General features: G+C 38.4%; 1 protein-coding gene across 2 annotated transcripts in view; it reads right to left on the bottom strand.

Annotated features, from left to right (window-relative positions):
- The window catches only part of TAX1BP1 (Tax1 binding protein 1), a 97,172-nt gene that overhangs the window by 75,202 nt on the left and 2,984 nt on the right, over positions 1-18,986 (bottom strand). For both annotated transcript variants that reach the window (XM_045495168.1, XM_045495169.1), the window contains exon 2: positions 13,937-14,105. In XM_045495168.1, coding sequence (XP_045351124.1) covers positions 13,937-14,098 — 162 coding nt within the window. In that variant the 5' untranslated portion in view covers positions 14,099-14,105. The remainder of the gene's footprint in view (positions 1-13,936; positions 14,106-18,986) is intronic.

Here is an 18,986-nt window from a genome sequence, read left to right as displayed (position 1 = left end):
AGCTTAGCAAGGAAGTATGTCAAAAGCCAAGACAAGCCAAAAGCTATGTGTCTTGCACCAAACAGCCCAATTAGGAATGCAAAGGAGAAGTGGCTGGGTGGCTCAATGCGTTGAGAGTCCAACGCAGTCGTGATCTGAGGGTTCGTGAGTTCAAGCCCTGCATCGGGCTCACTGCTATCAGTACAGAGCCCACTTCGACCCTGTCTTCCTCCCTCTCTCTCTCTCTCTCTCTCTCTCTCTCTCTCTCTCTGCCCCTCCCCTGCTCATGCTTGCTCTCTCTCAAAAATAAAACATTAAAAAAAAAAAAAAAAAAAAAAAGGAATGCAAAGGAAAGTTCTTGAAGGACATAAAACTACTACTCCAGGGGCACCTGGGTGGCTCAGTCAGTTGAACATCCGACTTCAGCTCAGGTCATCATCTCCCACTCCTTGAGTTTGAGCCCCCGTGGGGCCCTGTGCTTACAGCTCGGAGCCTGAAGCCTGCTTTGGATTCTGTCTCCCTCTCTCTCTGCCCCTCCCCCACTCATGCTCTGTCTCTCTCTCTCTCAAAAATGAATGTCAAAAAAAAAAAAAAAAAGGTACTACTCCAGTGAACACATGAATGGTAAGAAAGCCAAACAGCCTAATTGCTCATATGGAGAAAGTTTTAGTGGTCTGGATAGAAGATCAAACACCACCACAACACTATCTCAAGCCAAAGTCTAATCTAGAGCAAGGCCCTATCCTATCTTCAATTCCATTAAGGCTGAGAGAAGTAAGGAAAGTGCAGAAAAAAACTAGCAAAAGTTGGGTCAGGAGATTTAAGGAAAGAAATGTCTCCATAATATAAAGCACAAAGCAAAGCAGCAAATGTTAATGTAGAAGCTAGAATAAGTTATCCAGAAGACATAGCTAAGATATTTAATGAAGGTGGCTACACTAAACAATAGATTTTCAATGCAGATGAAACAGCCTTTATATATATTGAAAGAAGGAGCCATCTAGGGCTTCAGAGCTAGAGAGAAAAGTCAATGCCTGGCTTCAAAGCTTCAAAGGACAGGCCAACTTTCTTGTTAAGGGCCGATGCAGCTGGTAATTTTAAGTTGAAGCCAATTCTCATTTACCGTCTCAAAATTTCTAGAATTATGCTAAATCTACTCTGTTTATGCTTTATAAATGGAGAAAAGCCTGTACGATGGCACATCTGTCCGTAACATGATTTACTAAATAATTTTAAGCCCACTATTGAGACCTACTGCTCAGAAAAAAAGATTCCTTTCAAAATCCTGCTCATTCACAAAGCAGCTGTTCACTCAAGAGCTCTGATGAAGATATACAAGGTTAATGCTGTTTTCATGTCTGCTAACACAACATCCATTCTACAGCCCATGGATCAAGAGGAATTTCAACTTTCAAGTCTTATTACTCAAGAAATACAGGGGCGCCTGGGTGGCGCAGTCGGTTAAGCGTCCGACTTCAGCCAGGTCACGATCTCGCGGTCCGCGAGTTCGAGCCCCGCGTCAGGCTCTGGGCTGATGGCTCAGAGCCTGGAGCCTGTTTCCGATTCTGTGTCTCCCTCTCTCTCTGCCCCTCCCCCGTTCATGCTCTGTCTCTCTCTGTCCCAAAAATAAATAAACGTTGAAAAAAAAAAAATTAAAAAAAAAAAAAAAAAAAAGAAATACATTCTGTAAGGCTATAGCTGCCATAGCGATTCCTCTGATGGATCTGGAAAACCTTCTAGAAAGAATTCACGATTCTAAAACGTTATTCATGGGAACAGCTCAAAACATCAACAGGAGCTCGAAGAAGCTGATTCCAACCCTCACGGCTGACTTGGAGGGTTCAAGACTTCAGTGGAAACAGTAACTACAGATGTGGCGGAAACAGGAAAACTAGATGTAAAGCCTGAAGATGTGACTGAATTGCTGCAATCTCATGATAAAACTTGAGTGGATGAGGATTTGCGTCTTATGGAGGAGCAAAGAATGTGTTCTTGAGATGGTGCAGACTGTTGAAATGACAACAAAGGATTTAGAATATTATAGGAACTTAGTTTATAAAACAGCAGTAGGGTTTGAGAAGATTGACTCCAGTTCTGGAAAAACGTCCTACTGTGGGTAAAATGCTACCAAACAGCATTCACTGCATGCTACACAAAAACTGTGAGAGGAAGAGTCAATGCATGTGACCAACTTCACTGTTTTTTGTTTTTTGTTTTTTTAAGCAAACTCCACTCCCCAGTATGGGGCTCAAACTCACAACCCCAAGATCAAGAGTCACATGCTCCACCAACTGAGCCATCCACGTGCCCCTTTTGTTGTCTTATTTTAAGAAATTGCCACAGCCACCCCAACCTTCAGCAACCATCACCCTGACCAGTCAGCAGCCATGAATCATCAAGGCATAACCAGCAAAAATATTATAAATCACTGAAAGCTCAGATGATGGTTAACATTTTAGCATAAAGTATTTTTTAGTTAAGATATACATCATTTTTTTTTTTAGACATAATGCTATTATGCACTTAACAGACTACAATACAGTGTAAACATAACTTTATATGCGCTGGGAAACCAAAGAAAATCATGACTTACTTCACTGTAGTGACCTGGAACCCAACCAAGCTATGCCTATATTAGATATCTATTTGCAGGTAATATAAGAAATTATGCCTCATCCACAGGGTTAGATTATACATATGTTCTATAATTCTGATAAACCTAGGATTATAGATTACAGAACACTGAAACTAGAAGAATATTAGCAATCTTTAGTCTCTCAAGGAATGTTTTCAAACTGTAGGTCACAATCCAGTAAGAAGTGGTAATATCAATTTAGTGGTTCACAGCCCTATTTATTTTTTAATTATACAGAATTAGAAGTATGAGTGCATGAAGGCTAAATTACACTTCCTGAAAATTTATTTCCGGTGTATTTGCGTACAAGTCTTTGCTAGGTCAAATCACATTTCTTTCTTTCTGTATGTCACAGTCAAGAAAACCATTTGAAAACATTTGAAAGATGCTACTCATCTCTATAGATGAGAAGTTTGAGTAATCCATGATGATCTACTTCACTTAAAGGCTGCTATTTTTTCTCTCAGAACTGTTAGAAGAATGAGATTAGACGATGAACATAAAAGCAACACCCAACAGAGTGCCTGACCCACGGTAAGCACTCCATAAACGGTAGTTTTTGCAAGCACAGTATATTACAGTGACTAAGACCACAGGAAGTTAAGGTCAGACTGCCAGAAAGAGCACTTACTAGCTATATGACTTCAGACAAGTTATTCTGTTCCCTCCTCTTTAAAATGGAGATGATGGTAACAATCTCAAAGGGCTGTGTAGTAAATAATTCCCATAAAGCAATCAGCACAGAGCTGAGCACACTGGTATTCATTAAATGTTACCATTCATTAATACCCAAGGACACAGAGCCTATTAGGGACAGTGATCTTGATTTTATGATGCTCTCTCCCCTCACTTTAGATCCCCCAATGCTTCACCATCTCCTAAAAAAGAGCCCATCTGAAGTTCTTCCCCCAACAGATACACCTGGTACAAATCAAAGCTTGTATTCTTTGTCTCTGTCCATTTACTGATCTTGAAAGAAACACTTATCTAGAGCAACATCTTTCTAGGAAGGAAGGAAGGAAGGAAGGAAGGAAGGAAGGGAGGGAGGGAGGGAGGGAGGGATCTCCCTAAGTGAACAGGCTCTACCTGGACCAGGTAGTCAAGAGAAGGAAAAACTGAGTGTGCCATTTAACTTCTGAATGACTGACACACAAAACTGCAAACATCACAATTACAGGTATCTGATTCAAGTGGCACTGGGAACAGCAGTTAACAGAGACTTACTGAATGTTTGTTTTGTAGTAAGTATTATCATCTTACAAATTAAGAAACTAGTAAAAGGCTAGGAAATAGCAGAGTTAGGATTTGAACGTAAAGTTTAAACTCTTAACCACCAGGACACTACTCACTCCTTTCCTGGCAAGGTATGTAATACTTTCATACCTTCTGAAATTCCACCACTTTCAACACTGAGTCGGTAACTACATAATTCTTAAAAGAAGTGCAGTTGACAAAAGAGAAACAGCAAAGAGCGAAAGCTCTGTTTGTAGCTAAGAAAAACAAAATGGGAGAAATGAGATCCATTATCATATAAGAAAAATATGTGTAACAAAAGAGATGTTGAGTGGTTTGGTCTTTGCTGTGTTTTCTCCAAGTGAATCACAATAGCTCAGGCTATTCCTTATTGGTTGCCTAAACTGGTAACTTAGAAAGTCTATCTAACATTTTGCTTTCCTTTACTGCCTCCATGTCTGGGCAACTCTTCTCAAGAGAAGTAGTTGATGGTGCTACGAGATGTCACAGGTATCCCCTGCTGAGACCACTGAGGAGATGGTCAAGATGCAACCCAGAGTATAAAGTATAAAACTGTGCTTTAAACTCCTTTTGAGTAAGAAACACTGAACAATGGATCTTAGGTCACTCTGGAAGGGCCATGTCAGGCATACATAAAAAAATAAATGTAGGGGCGCCTGGGTGGCTCAGTCGGTTAAGCAACTGACCTCAGCTCAGGTCGTGATCTCGTGGTTTGTGGGTTCAAGCCCCGAGTCGGGCTCTGTGCTGACAGCTAAGAGCCTGGAGCCTGCTTCGGATGCTGTGTCTCCCTTTCTCTCTGCTCTGCCCCTACTTGTTCTGTCTCTCTCTGTCTCTCAAAAATAAGTAAAAGTTAAAAAAATTTTTTTTTAATAATAAATAAATAAATGTAAAAGTCTATCTGGAAAGATACAAAGTACAGGCTCCTTTAGGATAGGTATGGCTTGCACCTAAACTCATGTGAAAATACAGCAGAGCAGGTCATAATGGAAAAAACACAGTACACCTCTGGAAATTATGTACAAGTGCATAAGAACAGTAGATATCTAATTTAAAAAGTCAGACAACAAAGTGTCTAAGTCACAGCTTGTTTTTATTTTCCTGGTCACGTGGTTAAAACATGACTGGAATTCAGATTTCACAACTCAGACTACAGATTTCAATCCCTTAAAATGCAAGGGAATTTGCCTTTTAGTCTACTAACGGCAAATGGAAAGAAAATACATTTAGAATTGGTAACAGCAATTTTAAAACAATGAAAAATGACAATAACAACAACTTAGAACAAAGGAACAAAGTTCCCATGACTGTCAAAACACTTTGCTTCTAAGAGCTGCACTTGAATCAAGTTAAGAGAGCATATCTATACTAAGGAAGGAACCAAAGCAACCGTTATTGCACATAGTTTAGTTTGAGGAATTACCAAAGTACTGGGCATAATTCTTCTACTAATGCAACAACAAAACAAAAGCATAAAAAGGAAAAGAAACAAGGATAACATGGAAGGAAAAAAAAAACCACAAATGTTTTCCCTTTATTCTTTTTAAACTGATTTATTTATTTTGAGAGAGAGACAGAGCAAGCAGGGGAGGGGCAGAGAAAGAGGGAGAGAATCCCAAGCAAGCTCTGCACTGTCAGCACCAAGCCGGATGCAGGGCTCGAACTCAAGAAACCGTGAGATCATGACTTGAGCCGAAACCAAGCGTGGGGACTTAACCGACTGAGTCACCCAGGTGCCCATGTTTTCCCTTTAAATAGGATTAACATTTCAGAAAAATATGTTGGATGAGAAGCACGGACAATAAAGGAAATTCTGAGACGGAACGTAAAGATCAGAAGGACATCAAGATTACCTAGTAAAACTAAGGTATTAATAAATTCTGGAGAAACCTTAACAGAACAAAAGACAAACATTAGGGACAGCATACAAAGAGCACTTGTAAAGTGAGAAACAGACTCAGAGGGACTGATTTTAGGGGAGAGGTAAAGGAAGACAGACTTAAGAGTTGGGAGTAAGAAAGGCACTGAAAATAAATTTGTTAGTTATATATGGATAAATATATAATATACAAAATAGTATAAAATGAGCCTATGGATATTTAAAAGCTAGAAAAATATACACCAAACTTAACAACAGGTATTTCTGGGGAAGGTGGGGGTACAATGGATAAGGGCATGCATTTTCTTTCTTTTGTATATTCTGTAGTTTCCCAAAATCACTTAAAAGAATAAAGATCCTCCCTTTTTAAAAGAAAAAGAACTCCAAAAATACCTAAATATACATGAGAAAGTAATGCTGATTGTAAAATAGAAGTATCAACCAGTATAAACGTCCCTCCATAAGACAAAACGTTACAAAGCTACTTATAGTAAGAAAGTGACAGGGGCACCCGGGTGGCTCAGTTGGTTCAGCTCAGGTCATGATCTTAGGATTTGTGAGTTTGAGCCCCGCATCAGGCTCTGTGCTGATGGCTCAGAACCTAGAATCTGCTTCAGATTCTGTGTCTCCCTCTCTCTCTGCCCCTCTCCTGCTTACACTCTGTCTCTCAAAAATAAATAAAAACATTTTAAAAATTAAAAAAACAAGAAGAAAAAGATAAAGAAAGGGACTATCAGGGTGCCTGTCTGGTGTGGTTGGTGGAGTATGCAACTCTTTACTCAGGACTGTGGGTTTGAACCCCATGCTAGATATAGATTAAAATCTTAAAAAATCTTTCAAAAAATCTTGTGAAGAAGTGATTATAATCCTAAGTGAAAAAATTCAGGGCATAAAAAAAGGCATGCAATATTATTCAAACTACTTGCAAAATATATGCAATAGAAAAAGTGAAAGTCTTCCTTTAATTAAAAAAAGATTGGAAGGAAATACTTAAACATTAATAGTATTAGCCACTGTTATTAGACAGGAATATAGTTGGGCAAGAAGACTGCTGATCATCTTAATTTTTTTAATACTTTATTCCAAGTTTTCTAACATTATGATTATTTTACAATTATTTTATTTTTAGGAGAATACTTTTTAAAAACAAAATGAGACAAGGTTCAAGGGAGACCAAGGCAGAAAAGCAGAAAAAGCAAAAAGAGAATATGAAAAGGAAATATGAGAAGGAAAGGAAAAACAAACAAAAGCTTGAAACAAGATATTCATGCATAAAATCACTGCTCAGGTTCACTGTCCACGCCAGGAAATTAAGGGTTTTTTTTTTTTAGCCTGGTTGGTGGTGTGATGCGTGAAAACAGTATCTTACTGGGAAGCATGGTCTGCCTAAAAAGACTTTGGAAACGACGATCACTGCACTCCCAATTTCCTCACCTAGAAAAGTATCTGAAACATGAGAACTGTTAAGTCTCCTTCTCAAGTCTTAAAAAAAAAAACAAATGGGGCGCCTGGGTGGCGCAGTCGGTTGGGCGTCCGACTTCGGCCAGGTCACGATCTCGCGGTCCGTGAGTTCGAGCCCCGCGTCGGGCTCTGGGCTGATGGCTCAGAGCCTGGAGCCTGTTTCCGATTCTGTGTCTCCCTCTCTCTCTGCCCCTCCCCCGTTCATGCTCTGTCTCTCTCTGTCCCAAAAAATAAATAAACGTTGAAAAAAAAAAAAAAAAAAATCTCATGGACCTTTAGTTTATTAAAAATTATTTTAATTATAAGGTAATTTAATTTGTACTAAGCATAAATCTAAATGTAAATTCCTTGTGCTTATATATTTGTACAACTAAAACCAAATCAAATTCATAACAACTAGGGGCACCTGGGTAGCTCAGTCGGTTGAGCATCCAACTCTTGATTCTGGCTCAGGTCACAACTCCAGGGTCATGGATCGAGCCCCATATTGGGCTCCCCACTGAGCATGGAGCCTGCTTAAGATTCTCTCCCCACCCCCCCGCCCCCATCTCCCCCACTCACATGCTCGAAAATAAATTTAAAAATTAAAACAAATAATAAACACAAACATAAATAAAAAAATAAAACTCAAAACATAATGTAACATATATTTTACTGCAATTAATGTTGCATTTACAATAAAAATACAGCATGAGGTATAATTCTAAATCTTTTCCTATATTTTTACTTCAACTCTATCACTCATAAAATGCATGTTGAACTTACTAGGAACTCTGTTGCTAATTTTAGATAACCAGATCTCTCAAACTGCCAGAGAACATTTTTTTTTTAAGTTTATTATTTTAAGAGAGTGGGAGGGGGTGAGGGAGAATCCCAAACAGGCTCCACACTGTCAGCCCAGAGCCCAATACAAGGCCGAACTCATGAAACTGTGAGATCATGACCTGAGCTGAAACCAAGAGTCAGCTGCTTAACCAAATGAGCCACCCAGGCGCCCCCAGAGAACAATTCTTGAATGCCAATTTACATGAGGTTCAAGATTCAGCTCCAAAGTTTAATGAATAACTGTAAGTCACTTCTCTCTGGACCTCCATTCCATTATCTGTAAAATGGGAACTATAATGTTCTGATGAAAAATCTTTGCAAAGTATAAATAAACCAATGTTATGTGTTTATTTTAGTTATAATCAAAAACAGTCCATACAGCAGAGAGGGAAACTACAAGGAAAAAATAAAAATCTCCAACCCAGTCTACATCCCTTGACTAGCTTCATTCATTTCCCTACCCAACTTCATAATTAGTTAATCATATCAACAGAGCACCTAAATCCACCCTAGTATCCTTTGTCTTCTTGAATTCCCTTCCCATTCTCTCCCCCACCTTTACCTCTCCAAATCGCAATCTCAATGATTACCACCTTGGAATTCTTCACTCATAATTCTGGGTGCTAAACCTTTCTGGATAAAATCCTAAAACTGATGCTCAGCAATCTCCAATTCCCTATGACATTCTTCCACAGTAGCAGAACCAAATCTTCTGCATACTCAAGTCCCCTCAACTCTTATTTAACACATAACCTTGTTCCTCCTTACTGAATATACTGAAGCCATGAATGAGTTCCACTCCAAATTCATTCAAATAATTGCTGACAAACCCCCATGGATTCTACTTAGGGATTATTACCTACAACTGACTCCCTTTTCTACCGTCGGCCTTCATTATCCCACCTAGGAAATTAGGATAGTCTAAACATTTTCCCTGCCTCCATTCTCTTCTAATTCCAATTAATCTCACTCAACCCTCCAAAATAAAAATTCATCTCTAAACTTTATTACTTTTTACTTTATTCCTCAGCCAGATATTAAATCCATAACGTAATCCAAACCAACCATTCATCTTTTTTTAATGTTTATTTATTTTGAGAGAGAGCATGCACGCAAGCACAAGCAGGGGAGAGGGGCAGAGGGAAAGAAAAAGAATCCCAAGCAGACTCCAAGCTGTCAGTACAGAGACCGAAGCAGGATTCAATCTCAAACTGTGAGATCATGACCTGAGCTAAAATCAAGAGTTGGACACTTAACTGAGCCGCCCAGATGTCCCCCCCATTTATCTTCTAAAACTGTTACCTGTCCCAGGCAAATCAAATTCCTTAACACTTTCTCAAAACATACCCCACACACCTTCCTTTCATTCCTTCTCCCTTAGAGCTACCATCTGGGCACTCTCTCCCTGCTTGCCTGTCAATATCATATCTATCAAAATCATCCTAGAGGGCAATTTGCAGTATGCATAAAGTGTTTAAAACATGCAATAAACATGGCAATTCCACTTTATTAAACATGATTTCTTGAGTCTTCCCATAGATTCTGAAATTTTTACTATATGCCTGAAATTACTATGGCATTTTAAAGTATTATCTAGGGAATTCTATAATCCAAGGGCATTCTACACCATTGTATTCATTTATATATTTATTTCTTAAAGAAAAGTTATAGTCCCTGGAGTACACAAGAGATAGTTTAGCATTACCAAAGCAAAAAATATAAAGCAGGCAATGACAAAAAAATAAAGTTTTCAATCAAATCATATAAAGAAGCCTTATAAGGCACAGTGGTAAAGTTATTTAATGTTGGCATTATTCCATAGATGATAAAGAACCACTTAAGAGTTTAAAACCAAAGGAAGATATGCTCAGATTTTCATTTTATATTATAGTTTTTATAGAGTAGTTTGACGAATAGATGGGGGGGGGGGGGGGGCAAGAATGAAAGCAGAGAAAACAAGTAACCTATTGCAATAGTCCTGTAAAGAGATAAGGAGGCATAAGTCTACGGCAGTGATATTACAAATAAAGAAATAAATAGGAAGTAAAATGGATGGAACTGGTGTGTGACTAAATTTGAAGGGAAAGTCATAAGCTTGTGGCTTAGGCAACAGGCCATTAACTAAAATTTTTTAAAATTAAAAATCAGAATAAGCAGTCTGAAGGAAAAAAGGGAAAGATTCATCTTCTTGAAATACAATTTATCATACACCAGCCTAAATACCTACATATACAAAGACATACCACTACCCATAACAAACCTACAAACAGTTTAGACTAACACTGAACGTCCTCCATTAACAGACTAAAGCTTAATTCCACACTTATCTCTCTCCACTTCCCTAAATGAAACATATGTTCCAGTCAAACTAACCTGTACTCATAACATTCTCAACTTAATGCCTTTGCTTATACCATGTCAGAAATGCCCCTCCTTCCTTTAAAAAAAATTTTTTAGGGGCGCCCGGGTGGCTCAGTCAGTTGAACATCTGACTTCGGCTCAGGTCATGATCTCACGGTTGGTGAGTTCAAGCCCCGCGTTGAGCTCTGTGCTGACAGCTCAGAGCCTGGAGCCTGCTTTGAATTCTGTGTTTCCCCCTCTCTCTGCCCCATCCCCACTCATGCTGTCTTAAAAATAAATAAAACATTAACATTTTTTAATTTTTTTTTAACATTTATTTTTGAGAGACATAGTGAGACAGAGCACAAGTGGGAGAGGAGCAGAGAGAGAGAGAGAGAGAGCAGGGACACAGAATGTGAAGCAGGCTCCAGGCTCTGAGCTGTGAGCACAGAGCCTGACGCAGGGCGGGGCTGGAACTAGAGGACTGCAAGATCAAGACCAGAGCCCAAGGTGGAGGCCCAACCAACTGAGCCACCCAGGAGCCCCTCCCTTCCTTTAATCTTATTTCCCTACTGTATTCTTCCCTGACCCATTCTTGCACAAAACACCAATTCTCACTCAGTTTAACTTGATACTCTTAGCTCACATAAAATCAAAACAGGTACTGATTTCATAAAATGCTTACAATGAATGTGTCTCCATTTTGGAATTTGACTTAAGAAACAAAACAAAAAAGTAGTAAATGACTCCTCTATCAGGCAAAATCAAGGAAGGAGGGATTCAAAATGAAACTGAAGGGGCAACTGGGTGGCTCAGTCAGCTGAGCATCCAACTCTTGATTTCGGCTCAGGTCATTATCCCAAGGTCACTGATCAAGCCCTGCGGGCTCCACACCAAATGGGGAGCCTGCTTAAGATTCTCTCTCCCTCTAGCCAACTAATCTTTGACAAAGCAGGAAAGAATATTCAATGGAAAAAAGACAGTCTCTTCAGCAAGTGGTGCTGGGAAAACTGGACAGCGACATGCAGAAAAATGAACCTGGACCACTTTCTTACACCATACACAAAAATAAACTCAAAATGGATGAAAGTTCTCAATGTAAGACAGGAAGCCATCAAAATCGTTGAGGAGAAAGCAGGCAAAAACCTCTTTGACCTTGGCTGCAGCAACTTCTTACTCAACACGTCTCCGGAGGCAAGGGAAAGAAAAGCAAAAATGAACTACTGGGACCTCATCAAAATAAAAAGTTCCTGCACAGTGAAGGAAACAATCAGCAAAACTAAAAGGCAACCAACAGAATGGGAGAAGATATTTGCAAATGACATACCAGGTAAAGGGTTAGTATCCAAAATCTATAAAGAACTTATCAAGCTCAACACCCAAAAAACAAATAATCCAGTGAAGAAATGGGCAAAAGACATGAAGACACTTCTCCAAAGAAGACATCCAGATGGCCAACCATCACATGAAAAAATGCTCCACCTCACTCATCCTCAGGGAAATACAAATCAAAACCACAATGAGATACCACCTCACACCTGTCAGAATGGCTGACATTAACAATTCAGGCAACGACAGATGTTAGTGAGGACGTGGAGAAAGAGGATCTCTTTTGCATTGCTGGTGGGAATGCAAGCTGGCACAGCCACTCTGGGAAACAGTATGGAGGTTGCTCAAAACATTAAAAACAGAACTACCTTAAGACCCAGCAACTGCACTGCTAGGCATTTATCCAAGGGATACAGGGATGCTGTTTTGAAGGGGCACATGCACCCCCATGTTTATAGCAGCACTATCAACAATAGCCAAAGTATGGACAGAGCCCAAATGCCCATTGATGGATGAATGGATAAAGAAGAGGTGGGGTGTGTGTGTGTGTGTGTCTCTACACACAAATGGAGTATTACTTGTCAATCAAAAAGAATGAAATCTTGCCATATGCAACTACATGGATGGAACTAGAGGATGTTATGCTAAGCGAATTAGTCAGAGAAAGACAAATATATGACTTCACTCATATGAGGACTTTAAGATACAAAACAGATGAACATAAGGGAAGGGAAGCAAAAATAATATAAAAACAGGGAGGGGGACAAGACATAAAAGATTCTTAAATATAGAGAACACAAGGTTTCTGGAGGGGTTGGGGGGGGGGGATGGACTAAATGGGTAAGGGGCATTAAGGAATCTATTCCTGAAATCATTGTTGCACTGTATGCTAACTTGATGTAAATTTAAAAAATAAATTATTTAAAAAATAATAAAAGATTCTCTCTCCCTCTCCCCTACGCGCACACTCTCTAATAAAATAATAAAAGGAAATGTCATTTCATGCCAAACTTCAAAATTCAACAAAATAATGTTTATTTTTGAGAGAGAGGGAGAGGGAGAGAGGGAGAGAGGGGGAGAGAGAGAGAGAGAGAGAGAGACAGACAGAGTATGAGCAGGAGACAGGTAGAGAGAGAGAAAGGGAGACACAGAATCACTAGCAGGCTCCAGGATCCAAGCTGTCAGCACAGAGCCCGATGCAGGGCTCAAAGTCGCTTAACCAACTAGCTACCCAGGTGCCCCTTGTTCAATAGTTTTTCTGCCCTCCTCACTCTGTACAGCCATTTTTCACTTCTAGATACCCTCAAATGTCCCTAATTCTAGCAGCAACTCTTCTTTTCTAGTTTGTTGCTTAACTTATACACACCAATCAAAATTTCAGAACCATTAAAATCAGATCTAAAATAAATTTATTCTGAGGGAGAATCTAGAGGAACCGAGTAGAAAAGTTTTACTGTTGACATTTATGACATTTTGAATATTCAAATGACTTAAAATTTTATTCAAGTAATCTCTACATTCAAAGTGGGGCTTGAACTCGACTCCAAGATCAAGAGTCACATGCTCTTCCAACTAAGCCAGCCAGGCACCCCAAAGAGATTCTCTTGTTTTAGTTCTCTACTACATTGTAAAGAGTTGAAATTACCAGAAAATCTGTAGCACAGTAAAGCACCACCATAATGATCACCTCAATGTAATTCACAAATATTATAAAAAATGGCAAAATTTAAGGACTAGGATACCTGCCATCATAGAGTTTACTATTTAGTCATGTAAAACAGAAAACTCTTATAAAAGCATAAGACAATATGAGCAATATTTAAGCAAGTAGAATAGTAGAGTAACATGGCTATAGAATTGTATAATTAACACCAATTACAAATGACTGGAAGAGACAGTAAATGATATAACAACTCAAAGGAAAAGATCTTTTTTCAGGTAAGGAATGGAGAAAACAGAAGAAAAAAAAAAAGGATTCTGAAAAGTTTTCACAAGACCTGGAGTGACACTGAACCTTTTGATCAAAGAGAGGTGAGTCTGGCAAATTCAAGTTCCCAGTATTTGTTGTATACTACTCTGTACTGTTAAATATTTCATGTTTACAAAACGTTTAAGTTTACAATTGTAAGAAAGGCCCTCAATGCAGAGTTAAGACGAGGCTTATATAAGCTACATATCAACCTGCTTAAATAGAAAACAGAATACCTAAGTGGAAGAAATACACAGAAAGTTCTTACCTTGAATATACCAACCCAATCTTTTGGATGTGGATGGATATATGGAGTTAAGGTGTAATGACATTCCAGGTGTGCATTAGGAAGATAACTCTTGGCCACATTTTGAAAGATGACATGGGCAAAGTTGGAAGTCTGCAAGGGGACTTCTTGAAAGGATGTCATTGTGAATCTGTAACAAGTAAATCATGTAAGTTGAATGAAACCAACTTAAAAAAAACAACAACAAAAACCTTACACCTTCAGAAAATGCATAACATTGAATGCAAATTACATGATAATTTGCATGCCATAATTATTGACAAGATATATACTTAGAACTCGTCTTTAAAAATGTGGTTAAATTTTTTTAAATGTGCTTAAATATAAAAACACAACCAGGAAATAACAAGTTATAAAATGACTCAGGAAGTTACATAAGGATTAAAAAAACGTTAAAACCAAAATCAAAAACTCTCAACTCTCTTGGAAAGCCTAGCCCACTGTTTCGTTTGCAAGCCAAAGCAAATGAACCAGAAGTGTTTCTATGCTGAACCCTGGAACTTAGTAATTTTCTTCCTCAATCTGACCCATCCTCCTCTAGGTCTTAGGCTCCTATTAATTGATGTTAACCTCTCTGTGTCTGCATTCCTGACCCATGTTCGTGATCCCTTAGACCCACATTCTCAACCTGAGCTACATATTAAAATCATTAGGGGCTCTCCAAAAAGGGGGGTTGGGTGGCATCTGGCTGGCTCAGTCGGTACGTAGAGCATGTGACTCCTGATCTCAAGGTTGTGAGTTAGAGACCCACAATGGTTACAGAAGTTACTTAAAAATAAAATCTTTAGGGGTGTCTGGTGGCTCAGTCAGCTAAGCAGCCGACTTCAGCTCAGGTCATGATCTCACAGTTCATGAGCTGGGAGCCCAACATCAGGCTCCCTGCTGTCAGCACAGTCTGCTTTGGATACTCTGTCCCCCTCTCTCTCTGCCCCCACCCATACATGCTCTCTCAAAGAACAATATATAAAAAATAATAAAAAAATTATAAAAATTTTTTATATTATAAAAAAGTATAAAAATAATTATAAAAATTATAAACTATAATATAAAAAATAAATTATAAAATTTATAATTATAAATATAATAAAATATAAAATTATTGTATAATAAAAATATTAAAAATTATAAAAATATAATAAACAAAAATATAAAAATAATAAAATATTATAAAATATTATAAAAATAATAAATAAATAACTTAAAAAAATGAAAAGATGACAATGACTTCTGAAAGCAGGATCTGGGGAAGTATGGGTGTGTGCATGCATTTTTTTTTTCTTTAAAAAATAAAGATTACTTGGGGAGACGTTTTAAGATTTTTAAATAACCTCTACAAGAGGCTCGAACTCACAAACCCAGAGGTCAAGAGTCTCATGCTGTACCAACTAAGCCACCAAGGCACCCCTCCCCAAGTAATCTTAAGTATTCATTACCACCTCTCACTCATTTCCACAAATGCTCAGACCTAGCCTGTCTTCATTCAGGACTTCTGGTACATGCTTGTTCAGATATCTCAAATCACATAAAATCTCAGCTGGTCTACTTGACACAACTCAGCTTATCTGTTCCTTTCAGCCTATACTGATTTTATACCCTTTCATTCTGGGTTTAATAATCCTACCTTGGCTTCCAGTGTTCATGTGCTCTTTCCATAGATTTACTGATTTAAAAATAAGTTATTTTTTATGGGCACCCAGGTGGCTCAGTCGTCAAGTATCTGGCTTCAGCTCAGATCATGATCTCACAGTTCAAGAGTTCAAGTTCCACATTGGGTGAGCTCGAACTCCACTTTGAGTAAAACACTAGCCCCACTTTCTCTCCGTCCCACCCCTTCCTCCCTCTCTCTCAGCTCCTCATTGGATTCTCTCTCTGCCCCTTGCTCAACTGCGCCCTCTCTCTCAAAAACTAAGTTGTTGTGTTTTTTTTTTTTAACGTATAGTGCCAATGAAATACATAGCTGCTGAAAATCTATTACAGATTCAGTGAATGTTCACTGCTTAGTGAACACCAAGCACAAGAGAGATGGTGAAAATGAACTATAAAAATCTGCAAGACACAAATATTTTCCATATTTTGTACTCGACTTTTTGAGAAAAAGGATACAACTGAGAATTTACTCATAAAAGCCATCTATACATGTGTCACAGACTCAGTACAATTATTATTGATTCTATAGTACACATAAACTAGACAACATCCCTATGGTACTTGCTTCTTAGTCATCACAACAGAAATCTCCGTGATGGGGAAAAAAGAGGCAAGATTTTTGCCAACCAAATTAATCTCATTTACTTCACAAATCAATAAAGTCTCTATAGGGCAAACACAGCAGTTAGTCTATACTCATATTTTAACTATTAAAAAAGTCTTGGGGCACCTGGGTGGCTCAGTCGGTAAGCATCTGACTTGAGCTCAAGTCATGGTTTGTGAGTTCGAGCCCCATGTTGGGCTCTGTGCTGACAGCTCGGAGCCTGGAGCCTGCTTTGGATTCTGTCTCCCGCTCTCTCTGTCCCTCCCATGCTCATGCTCTGTCTCTGTCTCTCAAAAATAAAGGTTAAAAAAGTCTTTATTGCTAAGAAGATCTCAGACAACATGCTTTTACAATATGTTTCTTTTGCTGACCTATTTGAAATACTAGCAAATTTTTGAAGTTTCAAAATAATAAACACTTCAGAAAATATGCACTTTTCTTCTTGTGTCTGCTCAACTTCTATTCAAGTACTGCTTTACTGAAACAATATACTGGACATCTCATCAAGAGAATGTCAATGGTGAACCTAGAGGCCACTGCTAGAATACCAGTCTGGTTGACTGTTAGCTAGCTGTGAGCTCTGCCAGGATTCCAAGGTAATGAGAGCGCATTCAGTAGCAATCCTTCTAGGTAAGATCTCTGCACTAACAAAAAGGCTTTATGACCAGCAGCCCTATTTCACAGAAGGACTTAACTAGTATTCCCCAGCTGGTATGCCAAAGCCTTCAGTAAAATGAAAAAAGGTAGCACTTACTTACAAATATTGGGAACTCTGCATAAAATAAATGAAGTGTTATTTACTTTGCTGCTTTGAATTGTCTGACCTAATTTGGGCTCAGGGGGATGTCATGGTGCTAATAAAGTCACTGATGATAATCTCTTTTCAAGTCAATGGCTTCATAAAGAAGGAAAAAATAACCCATCAATTCCAGTTTTGAAATATTGTTCAGTACTGGCTATATCAGTAAGAGAAGCTATAGCTAAATCAATGAAACCAACCTCTAGCAGACTCACCTACCAAAACGGAGACAAGTGAATCAGTAATATTTTTCTACAAAGAAAATGAATATTTCGGTTTCTCTGAGGAGGGTATTTATTAAGGAGAAAATAAGGCTAGTTAGAATGAGTTGCCATGTTTTTAATTAAAAGCAGTTTAAGAATGAAACTTTTTCTTAAAACTTAACATGTTTCCTAAAGTAAACTGAATTAACAAAGCTGTGATTATGTTATAAAACAAGGCAGTGAAGTTTAAACTTTTGTTTAACCTCAACTACAACAGTGTCTTAAAAATCCATAATCAATCTTACACTTTTACTTCACTGAAAAGATGAAAAATAGCAAGAAGGTACAGATCTATATATTTATGTATGTTTGTTTATATGCTTATAAATTGATCAAAAAGGACTTAAAAAGTACACACAACAGTCTTTACTCAAGAGGAATCTGTGTGAAGACAACTTTTAATTGATATTTTACTAGTAGAGATAAATGCATTGTTTTCACTGTTTTAAATAAACATATCAACATAAAATTGCATTTTTAAACCTTCCCCCCAAAATTCAAGTTTTTAACAGAAAACCCTAAATCAGACTTTAAATATATTCATTATAAATCTTAAGATAATTTGTGATCCTAATAACCTTAATCTCTCTCCAACACCCTTTCCTGCCTTTTTAAAAATTTCAATGCAGTTATAACTACAGAAATGTTTTACAAGTCATTCCACTCTCATTACTAGTTTTTCAAACTTTAAAAATTAAATTCCAATACATTTCCTAGTCATAAAAACTTAACAAGGGTAAATGTAATCTGAATGTAATTACCACATGAATTAATCCATTTCAAATAGTAAAATAAAAATTTCCCATAGAAGTCCTGTTTCACTCCTTACTCAGATAAAGAAATGAAAAGATGGGCAAGCTTTAAAAAATGCTGAAATTCACTGAGAATGTCAATGTATCAAGATGATTCACAGGCAGATTTATACAATATCCATGCACACCCGCACACACACACACACACACACACACACACACACGCAGAGACACAAAGCCCAGTGGAGAGGTTAATGTGCAAAGTCACTGCATCACCTTGTGGTAATGCTTGGGAAGTGTAGCTTTACTAACATCCTGAGGAAAAGAACAAACTGCACCTCAGCTGGAGAGGAAATACAGTCCCCCCTACACACAAAGGGAAATGGAAGCAGCGGGACTAGACCAAATTTTACTTCCCATTCTCTAAAGTACATCTCCAGAAACGTGGGTACGCTAAGATGCAAACGAAGGCTAAGCAAAAATTTTCGACTCAAGAATTAAAGAACCAAACACATTCAGGGGCGCCTGGGTGGCGCAGTCGGTTAAGCGTCCAACTTCAGCTCAGGTCACGATCTCGCGGTCCGTGAGTTCGAGCCCCGCGTCAGGCTCTGGGCTGATGGCTCAGAGCCTGGAGCCTGTTTCCGATTCTGTGTCTCCCTCTCTCTCTGCCCCTCCCCCGTTCATGCTCGGTCTCTCTCTGTCTCAAAAATAAATAAACGTTAAAAAAAAAAAAAAGAACCAAACACATTCAGCTGGGAAACCAAGTCTGAAATGCATACACTTGCTGCCTGCAGTGACCTCTTCCATGTTTCCTACTATATTCCCAAACATCTCTAGAGTCGCTTTGTATGAATTATGCTGTAAACTTTATACTATTAAGTCTTTGGTCTAAAATCCAATTGTGTTATTCTGGGAATTCATCAATATCTAAGGAAAAGACAATGTG

This window comes from Leopardus geoffroyi, chromosome A2, assembly GCF_018350155.1.
Source record: "Leopardus geoffroyi isolate Oge1 chromosome A2, O.geoffroyi_Oge1_pat1.0, whole genome shotgun sequence".
Classification (NCBI taxonomy): Eukaryota; Metazoa; Chordata; class Mammalia; order Carnivora; family Felidae; genus Leopardus; species Leopardus geoffroyi.
The sequence above is the reverse complement of the archived record's forward strand: the minus strand, read 5'-3'. Positions and strand labels throughout refer to the sequence as shown.